The 14,921-nt window shown below is 36.4% G+C and overlaps 1 protein-coding gene across 9 annotated transcripts in view; it reads right to left on the bottom strand.

The window, feature by feature from the left end:
• Pik3c2g (phosphatidylinositol-4-phosphate 3-kinase catalytic subunit type 2 gamma) overlaps nucleotides 1-14,921 on the bottom strand; it is a 340,028-nt gene that overhangs the window by 235,277 nt on the left and 89,830 nt on the right. For all 9 annotated transcript variants that reach the window (XR_013112697.1, XM_076940719.1, XM_076940715.1 and 6 more), the window contains 3 exons: nucleotides 10,646-10,768; nucleotides 5,008-5,041; nucleotides 812-1,007 (listed from right to left, as the gene is read on the bottom strand). Coding sequence is in view for 8 of the 9 variants with exons in the window: in XM_076940719.1 (XP_076796834.1) it covers nucleotides 812-1,007; nucleotides 5,008-5,041; nucleotides 10,646-10,768 (353 nt within the window). In the remaining variant the exon portion in view is untranslated. The remainder of the gene's footprint in view (nucleotides 1-811; nucleotides 1,008-5,007; nucleotides 5,042-10,645; nucleotides 10,769-14,921) is intronic.

The raw sequence follows: 14,921 nt of genomic DNA, 5'->3' as shown, positions 1-14,921 counted from the left end.
AGTAGGTGGATTTATAAAACAGAAAAGGAAAAGTATAAAGTTCAATGGGTCCAGAAACAGTGGTTATGGGAAGAGTCATAGAAGCATAAGTGGGTACAATCCCAATGTATGGAATTCTCAAAAGAATTAATAAAAATATACCGGTCTCAAAATTATTTATTTTAATTATTAGTTGTCACAGCTTTTTTTTTTTCTTTCAGGTGTCAAATGATGTGGGCATAGTATGTTCATGAACAAGTGATTTCACTAACTTTCATACATTTAATCAGTGTCCTCTTCTTTATACAACCTGTAAAGAATTTACATTATATAATGTTACTATGTTATTCTAAAAGAATACTACATAAGCATAGTCACTTTAAACCAAAGGTTATTCCAAGAAGAATGGTGAACTAAATTAATCCACGAGCAATCCTTACATTGTTAAGGATCCAGTTTGACGGGAGAGTGCACCACCCACAGCTTTGCAGTGGTCAGAGAGCTTACCTTTCCTTTTCTGTAGTCTTAGTGCCTGTGCATGCACTTACTCCTCCCCTCTGTCCTCTTAACAATTATTAATTACTTAAATCAAATCACGAAAAATAAAGGTTTAAGAAAGCCATTAAACAGGATGAGCATTATCTATTTTATAATGAGTCACAGTCTGTAGTCATTATTTTAATATGGTGAAGGGAAAAGTCATACTCACCTGGAACCTAACTTTTCTTAAGTGATCTTACAATGAAAAATAAATCTGACATGTTTTTCCTGTTCATGTGAGAACAATGCTAATTATACTCTGGCAAGAATTGTGAAAATTCTCCACTCTCACCTGTGTGCCCAAGTCTCTGGAACATTGTGCAGGGAACACACCGTGAAGCTCAGGTGGGACTGGATCCCAGCGTGGATGCAGGAGACACTTCCAGGTATGTGCAGAGGCTGGAAATCTGTACAAAAGCTACTGCAATACACATCAATTAGGTGATAGATGGACCTTGTTAGTTCAGCTGTCACTTTCTCTATGAAGCCTACAGGAGGAAAGGATAAAGACTGAGATGTCTGTGAAGGGTCATATTTCTCATAAGCCATCAATTATTGCTTTGAAATCCCTTATAATGAAATTTAAGTAAAATTTAATTAAAGTGACCTGTACTAACTGAAGCCAATTAGCCATCTGGGCCTCTGGAGGCAGCTTGGCATAGCTGCTGCTAGATCATCTGTCTACACACTTCCATATCTTCTGCAGTACAGATTTTGAAAACATGACCTTCTGGTTACAAATTGAAGGTTCTTTTTATGATTAACCTATCATGCTGATCAATTGAAATTTGCAATCAGTTATCTTCTTATTTATGGATATTTTAGAGTTAACTTCAAGAAAAAGGATTATATTTTCTGAATGGTTTATGATTACTGCAAACATTTGCTGGACGCTCATCGCCTATTGGGTGATACCATAAAGGGATTATGAGAGTCAGTTTTAAAAGTCAACTCGACATTACCTACAGTCACCTGAAGATTTTATTTTTATGTTGGATTGGCCTGAGATATGTCTGTGAGGGATTGTATTGATTGTTGCTTGCAGCTGGAAGACCCAGCCCATTGTGGGTGGGTTCTATTCCCTAGGCTGGATCTTCTGAAGTATTTAAAATAAGATAGAAAAAAGATACATGAAAGCAAGCCAAGAAGATTCTTGCACTCCCCCTTTCTACTCTTGACTGTAGATGTGATATTTTAAATCCTTACTTTGACTTTCCCTGGATAATGGCCTGTGACTTTGAATCAAAAGTCAAACAAGCCCCTTTGTTTCTACATTGCATTTTTTTCTTTTTCTTTCTTTCTTTTTTTTAAAGGATATTTTGTTATAACCACATAAATGAAACAAGGATATTGATGAAGGAAAATATAACAATCTAACAATTTTTCTATAAGAGCAGAGGAATTGTTGAGAGGACAAATAAGCACATTAGATTCTTCTTGGTGTCTGCTGTGACAGGACTGAAGTGCACTCTGGGTCAGGTTGTTGGCACAGTCATTCATAGACACACATGCACCTTTCTTCAAAGTTGCTTCTCAAACAAAGATTGTGTCTTGGTTTCCAGTTGTTTTGAGAAGAAAAGGGCATGAAGAGCTAGCATTCTTCCTGATTGTTCTGCACCGTTTCAGTGTGAGAGGTTTCGGGCGCCATGGTATGGGAGACAGCTTCAACATCATGCTTCTCTCCACAACCTCTCCCCCAGCAATGCTGCCCACAGTTAGACACCCTTTGTTGTTGCTAGGCACATGCTATTATTCACTTATTTGTAAATGCACACAAAATTTATAAGCCAACTGGACTCATTTGTCTCATTTCTTAAATGGTGACTCCCCCTCCTTTTTTTTTCAACAGCCTGGGGGAAGATGAGCAAAGAGAAAGGCTCTAATTAAATTTCTCTGAGAAATCAGCAGTGGGAATTCATGAAGCAGAAGCAAAAAGCACTATGATAATAATCCTAAAGAAAGCCTTGTCAAACTCTGGAGGCCACCCAACAGGGACTTTTTCTGAATCACGGGTAGTAGAGATTTGGAAGTTTCTAGAAGAATGTGGTTTTCTCTTTTCAAATTGTTCTGTTGGTTTTTCGGAGCAATTAGCATGGACTTTCTGTCAATAACTTCCAATCTTGTGAAAGCGTGACAGTGAATATATATCTAACATTATTGGTTTGACCTCAAGTTTGTATTTTTGAGAAATTTAATTATTTTGACACTTATTACATTCTCCTCTTTATTACTGGTTCAGACAGACAGTTCTTGGTTATTATTTGCTTCCAAGAGTTTGCTTAGTAATGTCCTGAGGTAATCTGTGATTCCAGAACTCTGGATGAAGGATACATTTCAAATGTATGATCATCACAGGACGTCAGATAGGTCAGTTAGCAAACAACTACTATAAAGGCATGAAAACCTGAAATAAAATTTTAAGGACACGCCCCAAAATCTAGGCATGGGGGCTAGAGAACACTGGTGGTTAAGAACACTACATGCTTTTACAGAGGACATGGGTTCAGTTCCTAGCTCCCACATGTCAGCTCATTGTAGTCTGTAACTTCAGCTACAGAGAGTACAGTTCCCTGTTTGGCCTCCATTGGCACCATCCATATCAACAATACATGCAGTCAAACACTCATCCATGAGAGAAAAAAATTAAATGAGTATTTTTAAAAATCTGACACATTGGTTTGCATCTGTGATCTCAGCACTGGGAGGGAGAAACAGGTGGCTTCCTGAAATTTGCTATGCCATTATCCAGGCCAAACTGGTAAACTCCAGCTGTAGTAGGAGACCTTGTCCCAAAAAGAAAACAAAGTGGAGTGTGACTAAGAAGGACGAGTGGTGGTGACTTCTAGCCTCTAAGCACATGTGCATGTGCACATATACCTGTACACACATACATGCACAGCAATAACGTCATCAGACTCTTTTGTGAATCAAGATCTTCTGCTTGGTGGAGAAATCAATATAGCAAAATAATATTTATTATACCTGTATTTTCCCTAAGCAAAGAATTACAATGTTAATTTGTTAGTAAATCAAATACATCAATTGAAATCTGTTGAGATTTGTTATGCAGTATAAATCTTTGAACACATTTTTGTTTAGTTTTGTGGAATCTCATATTCTAACACCCTGAGAAGTATGGGTGGAAGAAACCTCATTACAATACTTCAGTTAGAACTGGGTGGAGCATCGTTACCCTAGTGTGCCTATGCTTTCCACAGATGACTCCGTGCCAGGAGTATTGTGAGGCCCTCTCTGTCTCCCTCTATATGTTAGAGTCTTCTGAGAATCCCCTTTGCACTAGTTCGGGTGTTTTCTCCACATCCTTTGCCTCTGTACTACTTCTAGGATGACACATGGAGGGTGACTTTCATATCATTGATCTACTCTTTCCAAATATTGGAATTAGAATTGACACTATGTTTCTCATGCAACTCTTTACTAGAAATGTTAATGATTTGGAAGGTGGGTGTTTTTCAAATGCTTCCCATAGTTACCTCTGCAATTATGCTTATCAAGTTAGCTATGTAGTCCCTGCAAGATAATCAGAGTGTGCCTGTGCCAAATATCTCCCTGTACAAATACAACAGCCTCAACAACACACTATCTACTTCGTGCCTATTAGGATGACTGATGATTCAAGGTGATTCAAGAGGCTTGGGTCCCAGCTCTCCCAGTTGGAGAGCTGATAATGGAAACTACATCTTCTGATTGAAAAGTGAATACTGCTCTGAAGCACGTGGTCACACATTTACTCTTGATTGAAGTAGGAAAATCTACTTGCAGTACCTCCATCTCAGATCCTCCATGGGTCTTGCTGCACAACCCAGTTCCTTTGCCTGGCCTATCAGCTAGTCTTTCAAATATAGCTTGAGTCTAAATTAGAAATTAAGGACTTTGGAGATAAATCTTGCAACTTTTCTCACACCACAATCCAATTTATAGTAACTTCTTGCAGTATCTTAGGATGACTAAAGGATTTTTAAAATAATTCTTGCTGCATGTGGTGAGACAGCTCTTTAATTCTTCTTGGTTGGCAAAAGCAGGCAGATATCTGGAAAATCAAGGCCACTCTGGTCTTAACAATGAGTTTCTGTCCAGCAGCAGACTATATAGTGATATCAGTCTCAAAATAAAACAGAACAGAACAACAACAAAAAACCCAAGCATCCAAACACACACACACAAACAATTGAAAAACAGAAGAAAACAGAACAAAACGACCACCACAACAAATCCTTTCCTCTTTAGGAATCTCCACTTTTCTCATTTTATTAAAACAAACCATAATAAAAATATTCTCTTGTGAATTTATCACTTCTGTCAGTAGAAGGGCTATTAAGGGTCTAAGCCATTTCTCCCTTGGCTCTGTGGGCATGTGTTACCACAGTATTTAGATGCCTGACTGAAGAAAAAGGGCGACAGAATTCTAAGACTTATGTCCTTTGTTCCCTTTATTTTTATAAGTGTTTGAATATATATTTTTGTTACCTTTTTTTGAAGTCTCTGAATTCTGAGGAAAATTCTAAAAAGTGGAAGAAAAAAAAAGAGAAGCATTTGTGTTACTAACCCAGGAAATAATAAAAGTAGTAATATCACAAAATCAGCACACAAAACTATCTCTGGGATGAGAGAGTGATGTAAGTGTCTCTTGGTTTATTTATCATTGTCACAGATTAAACACTGGAAATATATATAGTATAAGAAACCCTTCTGGATATTGCAGTGAGTAACGGTGGTTATTATAGTTTTTTTTAAATGTTGCTCAAATCGGCCAAGCCTTTCATTATTAAAGCACCCTGCAGATCTTGTCAAGCTCCGTCTCTCCACCATGACAGGAACCAATCTTCTGTTATAAGTGCATTTCAAATGCTTGTTGTTCACTGCCTATCTCTTATTATTAGCAGACAGTCAGGCACAAGATTTGAGGAACATCTTAAAGAGGTCTCGATGAAGTGGGAAAAGAACAATATAGATTCTCCCCTTGGTTTTATTTCTCTCTTTTTTTAGGGGAATTAATTAACTTATAGTTGAACACCGAGGAAAATATATTAAATCAAATCACAAATCAAAACCACAATCTGAAAAGTTATTATTTGCATCCTTTCCCTTGTTATTTATAATCATGTGCACAACATGACACTGTATTTATGTCTTTATTGGAAATGTGGAATTCCTTAGCTGGCTTGGGGTTTTCTGGTTCATTGCTATGAAAACCATATATCATGACACACATATTCACTAAAAACAATGTTCCAGTGGAAAGGAAAGTTCAAGTTTTTTAGAAGATCCATTCTAATTGGCAGAAATTTTGAAAGACTAAAAAAAATTATTGTACTTATGGGCTCTTGGTACATTGACGGTAGTTGTCTAAACTCCTGGACTTTTGATATTCTCCAGCCTCAGCTCTTTTGGCAGCTGGACAACAAGAGTGAATTACCATTCAAGTCATTTTTTTCTTTGATTAAAAATAAATATTAAATTTTGTTTCTAAGGAAGTTAATTAACTAAACAGCACATCTATTAAGCAAATAATCCAGAGAATAGCTGTATCCTTATATCAAAGAACTTCTGTAGGATTCCTTTAGAGAGGAGATATTTCCTATGGTAAAATATAATTAAATTTGAATGTAACCTTTTGATTCAAAATGTCATTCTATGGACCTCAGAAGCGATTGTATTAGGTAAATATTTCACAAGAACATAGCATCAAACAGTAGTCCCAACAACTCCAGGTAATATCTTCATCCTGTCCAGGTGGGACAGACTACTTGAGCTGTTAGCCTGGTTTGACTAGAATTCAATTTATTCAGAAATGTAGACATGTAATATAAAATCACCATGACATCCACCTACAGCACAATAGGAAAGAACATATTTTCCACTCTGTGCTTCAATTTTTCTGGAGTAGTTTATAAAAATATATGAAATGAGTTTCTGAATAATAACTTGAAGGCTAAAGATTGCTTTCAATATAAAGTAGGAGTCTAGAAGTTTAGTTATGATTTAATTCTTCAGTTTGACAATCTTTCATTTATTAGATCCTTAATTACTTCCCTACATGGCAGGAAATAGTGTCTTGCATGATGACCAAAAATGCGGCCAAGGAAAAAGCAAAGCATCTCAATTTCAGAGTTGCTGGCAGAGACTTGGACCCCTCTGTGCTTGTTATCTTAGATCGTAGTGGGTAGACAGATTGGTTTTGTTGAGTTTATAATTGTAATTGGTTACTGCACAAATCCTGCAAAATGTATTTAGTATTTTGTGTCAGCATTCCTCTATATGTAGGCTCACAATTAAGATGGGATGAAAACCAGTGGGCAGGATCGGGGCACACAGTATGGAAGCAAGCAACTTTAAAGTCTGTAAAAAAATAACTAGGATCTTGGGGTTGGGGTAGAGATAAATAACCCATTTATTAATGATGTACTTTAAATAAAATAAAATTCTCAACTCTGTCCATGAAAATCATTATCATTATCAAAATTAGAGGCTACCTATGATTTCAGCTGAAAAGGAATAAAAAAAATCATACATTTAGTGCATAAAAACACAAGGTCTGTATTGTGCTAAATCTAAGCTTTTCTTGAGCATAATCCCCCATGGTATTCTTAGAAAATAGGTAATTTTTCCACAAAAGGTTCTTTTGGCTTCAGATCTACTGAGAAGTTGGGTATCTTGGAAAAAAAATTTAGAGTTGTGTTTTAGGTATTTTAGGAAGTGACTCCTTGGGAGATCAGACATTTTATTCCTTAGAGAACTTTAATAGTACCTGAAGTGCTTCTTCATCAAAAAGTGATTTTCCTCTCTCTTTGCCCCATTACTTGTTTCCACTGATCCATTACGAGGTAGATATAAAAGTTGAAATCCAGTCTAATGGTGTCCACAGAAGAGAGGACACACATCCATACTTCTAGATCTGCTCCACTGTGACAGAAAGATGGGGTTTGTTGTACTTAATGCCTCCACTCTGATCTTGGGAGGAAGACTCAAAGCTACCAAAAAATTCATCCCAATTACCAGGTGGTAACTTGGCTCTGATTTAAATTCACATTGAAAGCAATAACGGTTAATTAATTTGCCACAATCAGATTCAGGTAAGAACTCGCATACCGAGAGTAACCCAATACCATTTGTAGCACTGAGAGATTATAGTGTTTGCTTTTAGCTCTAGGTGCTTGCAGCATCCCCAAAAAGGTAATGACCAAAAAGACAAATTATCGGTTGGAAGCTAATTCTCACTGGCTTGGTTTTCTGGATTGACTCCGTTTAGTGGAAGTGAAGAAACTTTTATTTATCAAGTTTGTTAGAACTATTTATTTTCAGAACATGTAGGTGGTATGCTTTTCAAAACTATAGCATTGTTTGTTTTTGTTCTGACACAGAGAGAATACAATCAAAGTAAACATAAACCCAACATATATCTCACCCAATTGTCATCTGGGAAGTTTATAGATCTTAATATCTTTACAAAACAAGGTGTAGAGACTACATAGTTATTCCAGTTGCTTCTATACTAGTGGTGTGGTGGTTAGTGGTGACTATCTGCTTGACACAATCTAGAGACAAGCCTGTGGGTGTTCCTATGAAGTATGATCTAGGTAACTCTGGCCTTGGAGCATGAGGGTTACCTTGATTGAATTAACTGAAGTGAGAAGTCTCCTTCAGATGGTAGCATTCTCTGGCTGGGATTCAGGATTATGTGAATACAAAGAGAGGGCTGAGCACTGACATGCATGTATTGAACTCCCAGACTTCAGAGGCTGTAACATGGCCATCTACTTTCAGCTTCTGATGCCTCAATTCCCCTGCAATGATGAACTCACTGTTTTTTGCCTTGTACCAGTGTACTCTTCTTCACACTGCACTGGTAGACTGTTCTTCACACTGCACTCTGATGGACTATTCACACTGCACGGGTGCACTGTTCTTCACACTGCACTGATAGACTGTTCTTTGTCCTGCACTGATGGACAGTTCTTCACACTGCACTCTGATGGACTGTTCTTTATACTGCACTGATGCACTGTTCTTCACACTGCACTGATGAACAATTCTTTATACTGCACTGATGCACTGTTCTTCACACTGCACTGATGATCAGTTCTTTATACTGCACTGATGCACTGTTCTTCACACTGCACTGATGGACAGTTCTTTATACTGCACTGATGCACTGTTCTTCACACTGCACTGATGAACAGTTCTTTATACTGCACTGATGCACTGTTTTTCACACTGCACTGATGGACAGTTCTTTGCCCTGAACTGATGGATTGTTCTTTGGGTTGTAAGTCCCAGTCAACACTGCTTTCCTTAATGAACTTTTGTCATATAGTCCAGCATAGACACAGCAAAGTAACTCAATAAGTGGAAAAGTTAAAAATAAAAAACTTACTTTTTCAGTAAAAAAATTCAGGGAAACAAATACAAATACTTAAACATTAAATTTGGGGATTATTGATTTAGCTGATTAGTTCTTTTAGCTGATATTTTTAGCATATTTGGTGATCTGTGTTGGGGACAACTTAGTATTGTTATCCACACTGTTCATAGAATGCAAATAAATTGTTTGTACCCATTGTTTAAACATAAAACAACTTTTGATTAAAACAAGACATAGTCATGCATTTAATTACTGACTTTGCATAGTCATTCTGGTGTCAGCAGCAATAAGCAGACAGCATAATTATTTACACATTCAGTAAAAATGATTATGTATATTTGAAATCAATCTTTTGAGAATTTCTAGACTAATGTATTTAAAGGGAATATAATCTTGTTCTTCTCATGCAGATAAAGAATTCATGTATTCATGTACTAATCCTCTGTCCCTAAATACCATGTGCATCAAATTTGAATAATAAAATGAACATGCTAATACTAAATTAATGACATTATAATGAGAAAGTGTTGAAGTAGAATAAAATTATATTAAATAAATAATATGAATCAAGTGTTAATTATCATAGTTCCTCTGTCATGAGTTTCAAGAAGACTGTGGTCAAAACCCTTCTAAATGGACCAAGTAGAAGATTTCATAAATAAACAAGTCATAACCTTTTAGGCTGAGCATCATTCTGAGTAGTGTAATGGAAGCCCTCCCTGTCCAACTCCTTACTGCCTAGGGCCAGATCATCCAGTTTGTCTCCTGTATATATGCAGTATGTGCTACGTATCCATCGGTCACCTAGTAACATCTCAATTTCCAAATCAGTTGACAGGGTTTGGAGTATTTGTGCTCAAGCAAACATAGTTGACTTAATGACCTTAAAGAGTAACCATAATACTGCTGACAATTGTGCTATATGTTATAGAATAATATTACGTTGCTATATCTTATCATTTTTATTAGTTCTTTACCTGTCTATTTTGTAAATTGAAACTTATCATGGGTAAACCTGTATCAAGTGACACCAATACATGGTATCTGTTAGTATGCACCTGAAGAGGAACTATCATATTGATATTATTATTATTATTATTGCCATCATTCTTACTGTTACATTTCTATTCATTTGTTAAACTAGCAGACAGGTTGTGAATAGACTTCACAAGTGTCATTTTTGATTAGCATTCACATTGGAAATTTTACTTTTTTCTTGAGATTTAAAATCTTGTATAATGCTCCATTTTTTACAAACCCTTCAAAGTAGAAAATGGTTCAGGGTGTGGTTTCCAGAGACTTTCCCCAGAGTGCACAGTATCAGTGTCTACCTCACATTCTGTGGAAAAGCACTTCTGCAGTCCATTGCCTTCTAGCTGTACAGCCTGACTATTCTGTACCTGTGCACAAGATCACAATCACCAGCCTGTATACACACTTGCTAGAATACTGTGCCTTGTACGCACTCAGACACCAGAGGACTCTGAACTTGGAAATTTTGAGGGAAGTCATGAATATCCTGAGTGTCAGGGTGTTAGTGAATTCCTTTTAACTTAATTTGAATCTCTTTGGTATAACATACTTGGCATGCCCATACTTTTCAATAACTGAAATATACTGTGTGCTCACATACAAACACATATGTACAAACAGACATATGATTTCCAGTCAAAAATTTTCCATCCTCTTTAAATGAATGTTGAGTGTAGATTTAATTATGCTGTAACAATGGAATATATTTACCTGTGATGGTCTCTGCAGAACTAGATTTAGTTCTTTTACTGCATCTGAAACTTGTTTGGTTTCAATACAACCCAGAACACTGCATATGTTTTTAACTTCTTCAATAACATTATTCACATGTGGCTGTAGATGACAAGAACACATATCACCATTTACTAAAATTTACATTCAGTTGACTCTTTCTTATAAAGAAGGAGTGGAATGGAAGGTAGTTAGTTGTTCTCACATCAAAACCTACACATAAGTATTTTACTAACTGAAGTCTAATTTAAGATTATTTAAAATGAAATGAGAGAGGGAAGAAAGGGAGAAAGAGACAAAGGAGGAGGATGGAGGTATTGTAACACGGCCCACAGAATTACCTGTAGTGAACAAAGCTTGGGCAACTGAGGGACACTCTGGGGGAAAACAACAGAGGGCCTTTCACCTCAGGTGTATTTTATTCCATAAATTTGTCTTGGACTTGATTTCATGCCTCCTGTGATAAGCACATTCAATTTATAAGACATGTTTGTTCCTATTTTATAACAGATCATAGTTGTAGAGCCCAATCTGGTCATTGTGTTCTGAATCTGGTTATCGCCTCCCCTCTTGCCTTGCTTTTGTGCTTTTTCAGATATGCATGCCAGGCAGTTGTGTTTCCATTGTTCTGTCCTGTTAAAGTTCTGGGAAAGGGCTGCTCTGTTAATATTTAGTATGTGCTTATTGTCATTGATTTACATGTTTTTCTGATTATGCTTTTCTAAACTCAAACAACCTTCCTTGAATCATTTCTTTCTTTGTTACATTGTGTATAAAAGTACACTGAATTTGAAGTAGGTTGTCTGTAGCATCAGACTGTAGTCTACCCCATTCTTTCAAGTTCTCTGATCCCAGATCCAGCTGGCAAAATCTGCACAGGTCAATGCCAGTAGACAAGAGGAGTGATAAAATAGGATAGTAAGCTAGAGAAAAATAAGAATTCACAAAATAAAATGCTCAAACTTACATTTTCTGGAATATTTTCTTAACAAAACATCAATTAAATTTTATACTCAGGAGGTTTTCTTCACTAATAGGACACCATTCTGCCTATTTATTGGACAAGAAATTGCTTTATAATGCCTTCATAGTACAATTTATGAGATTTAAAAATAAATACTGAAAATAAATTTAGAGAGAATTATTAATGAATATCACAGAAGACAAAATAGACATCCCACAAACGTCAACAGACCTGATGAGCAAAAATAAGAAGGGTTTATTTAGTTAAGATCCATTTTCACAGATTGAAACTTTGTAGCTGTTCATTATAGCATAAAGGACAAATATATATGAGCAGTCCCTTTGAGGAAGAGTCAGCTGCTTCATCAGCATGTGACTCACCAGATATGGCTTCTTAGAAGAACATTACCCTTGTTAATATATGTAGAGGAATTTTAATCCAGCAACATTGCTGCTCTGGCAAGGATTCACATATGAAGATTTTCTAGGTCTGTGTGATCTGGCTGGAATGCAGACACACCTTTAATCTCTCTGACTGGATACAGACATGCCCTTAGTATACACCTTTAATCCCAAATAATGTTAGTAAAATTAGTTTGTAGAAGGAAGTAGCCATGTTTGGACATAATATCTAATTGAGGGACAGACAAAATGATGAATCAGAGAAAGATTTGACAAAATGAGTCAGAGATAGGAGACACCCAACTTAAGATAAGAGTATCAGAGGAAAGAGAGTGTACTTAAGAGCAGAAAGAGAGAAGAAGAAGGGTGGTGTGGTTGGTGATGGGTGGACAGATGTGTGTGTCTGTGTAGGTGCATGTGTGTGTGTTTATTTTTTTATTATTTATTTATTTATTTATTTATTTATTTATTTTATTGTTACAGTTTTACAGAGACAGCAAGTGAAAACAGAATGAACCAAAGAATTAGAAGGAACTAGAAGACTAAAATGGATTGTCAGAGTTAGTTTCAAGCCAAGCAGAGCAATTCAGTCAGAGATGAGAGAAGCCAGCTTGAATCACTCAGCTTGGAGAGAAGTTTGGGCCAAAACAGCTGAGTTGAACCATCCAGCTAGAGTTTAGAAAATCTAGTAAGATTTATTATTCAGCAGTAAGCCTCTGAGACAACAATTAAAACAGGTGAGTAAAAGTTACTTTTACAAATAGAAAGTCAACATATTCGCTGAGGTCAGCACAGTTCTATGGGGAAGTTTCATGTTCTACCCACAATTACCATTTAAGTATTTACTCCCATATGCCTAGACAATGTCTTCTCTACATGAGGAATCATGGCAATTGACTGGAAAATTGCTATCAAGATTACATGAGATAAAATATAAAAGTGTAAACCATAAAATTCTAATGTTTAATTTTGATCCATTCACATGTGTTTTTAATTATAAAAGAATCAAACCTCATCTATTTTGCACAGACAACTAATGAAGTGAGGATTAAACATCATAAGATTATTGTATACATATAAGGTGGTGTTTCCTGACTTATGTACTGGGAAGATCCTCAAAATGTAAATTCTTAAAAATGTAGACATGTTACCAACTAAAATGAAAATTCTGCATCACCTTGGCACACTGGCAATGTGGGATTTAGTTTACTCTGTAACAACCTTGCACTATGTTTTATTGGCTTATATAATCTATGCATCTCATTTTATAGTCACAAACTCTGAAAGAGTTTAACTGTAGTCACAACTTACTGAGAATGCTAGAATATATTAAGTGAAATAATACAGTCATAAAAATAACCTGGTGATAGATTGAATATGAAAAACTGACAAAGACTGGATTAAGGATGAGCCTAAATTTTATTTTGGGGGGAATGGCAGAAATAAAGAGAAAAGTGTAGTTTCAGTGGATTGAGATAAGAACATTTAAGGAAGAAACCCTTTGTTGACTCCTGGCTTCCACAGCTTCCCATATAGATGAGAGTGAGCCTACATACTCAAAATATGTGCATGAGCTCACACACAAATACACACATATAGACTCAGACACACACACACACAGACACACCCTGTATGCTCAGAAAGATTGAAATGCACAGTTTAGTCCATAACAGAAATTGATTGATTTGTCCTCCAGAAGACAGAAAGCTAAGATGAATCTTAAAAAATTTTAAAAATTAAAGCTAAGAGGAAGGACATAAGGACATTGGTCCTTCAGGGCCCCCAGGGAACTATGGGTCTGGATTTAGATTCTGACATGAGGACTTAATGTTCATAGCTCACATTCAGACAGGTGCTGATGGATTGAACCTCATGGTTGGATGGCGTCGGGGAAGGGGTGATTGAGAGCTAAGACCCAGAGTCAACAGAGGACATGGGAGGGTTATAACCTATGAAAGAGAAGACACATGCTTGGTAGGGAGCTCAGAATACTGTTTCCTTCCTATAGCTGTTATCTGAAAAGCTGATAGCCACACCTCTTGTTATACAAACCTGTAGATATTAACCTGTATTATTTAATGGAATTGTATTAATAATTTCAGTAGGTCAATGTCGTTTGGATATGAGAGGCCCTGGAGTCTAGGAGGTGGGACCTGGTTGCAAAAGTGGACTGCTTGGTGGCAGGTCTTACAGGTTACAGGTTACAGACTAGCCCCTCTTTCATCCCAACTTTATTCTTTCTGTTTTTGGCTATGAGAAGAGACAAACCTATCTCTCTGATCATTTAGTTCTCACCACCATGAGCTGAGTGCTGCCATGCCTCCTTCCTCAGTGGTTGGTAGTCCTTCAAACTATGAGCCACATTACAACCTTCTGCCTTAAGCTGTCTCTTGCCAAATTGCCAGTTACAGAAAAGTAACTTTTTTAGAGGTTGGCATTATTGGGGTTTCAGGCAGAAGCAGACTCAATGTATCTGTGTGGACATACTTTCCAACCATTCTCTAATATATATATATATATATATATATATATATATATATATATATATATATGAATGCGTTTGCTGTATATATACACATGCACACACACATGCATATACATCTATGCACACAGATATATGTGTGCACAAAATACATGTATATACATTCACATGTTCAGATACACACACATACATATGCTCATGTACATATGCACACATACATACACATAATGTGTGCATACAAACACACACATATATATGCACATGTTTAGATACACACACATACATACACTCATGTACATATGCACCCATACATACACATAATGTGTGCATACAAACACACACATATATATGCACATGTTTAGATACACACACATACATACACTCATGTACATATGCACACATACATAC

This window comes from Arvicanthis niloticus, chromosome 9 (genome assembly GCF_011762505.2).
Source record: "Arvicanthis niloticus isolate mArvNil1 chromosome 9, mArvNil1.pat.X, whole genome shotgun sequence".
NCBI lineage: Eukaryota > Metazoa > Chordata > Mammalia > Rodentia > Muridae > Arvicanthis > Arvicanthis niloticus.
Note: the sequence above shows the minus strand (reverse complement) of the source record. Positions and strands in the feature narration are given on the sequence as shown.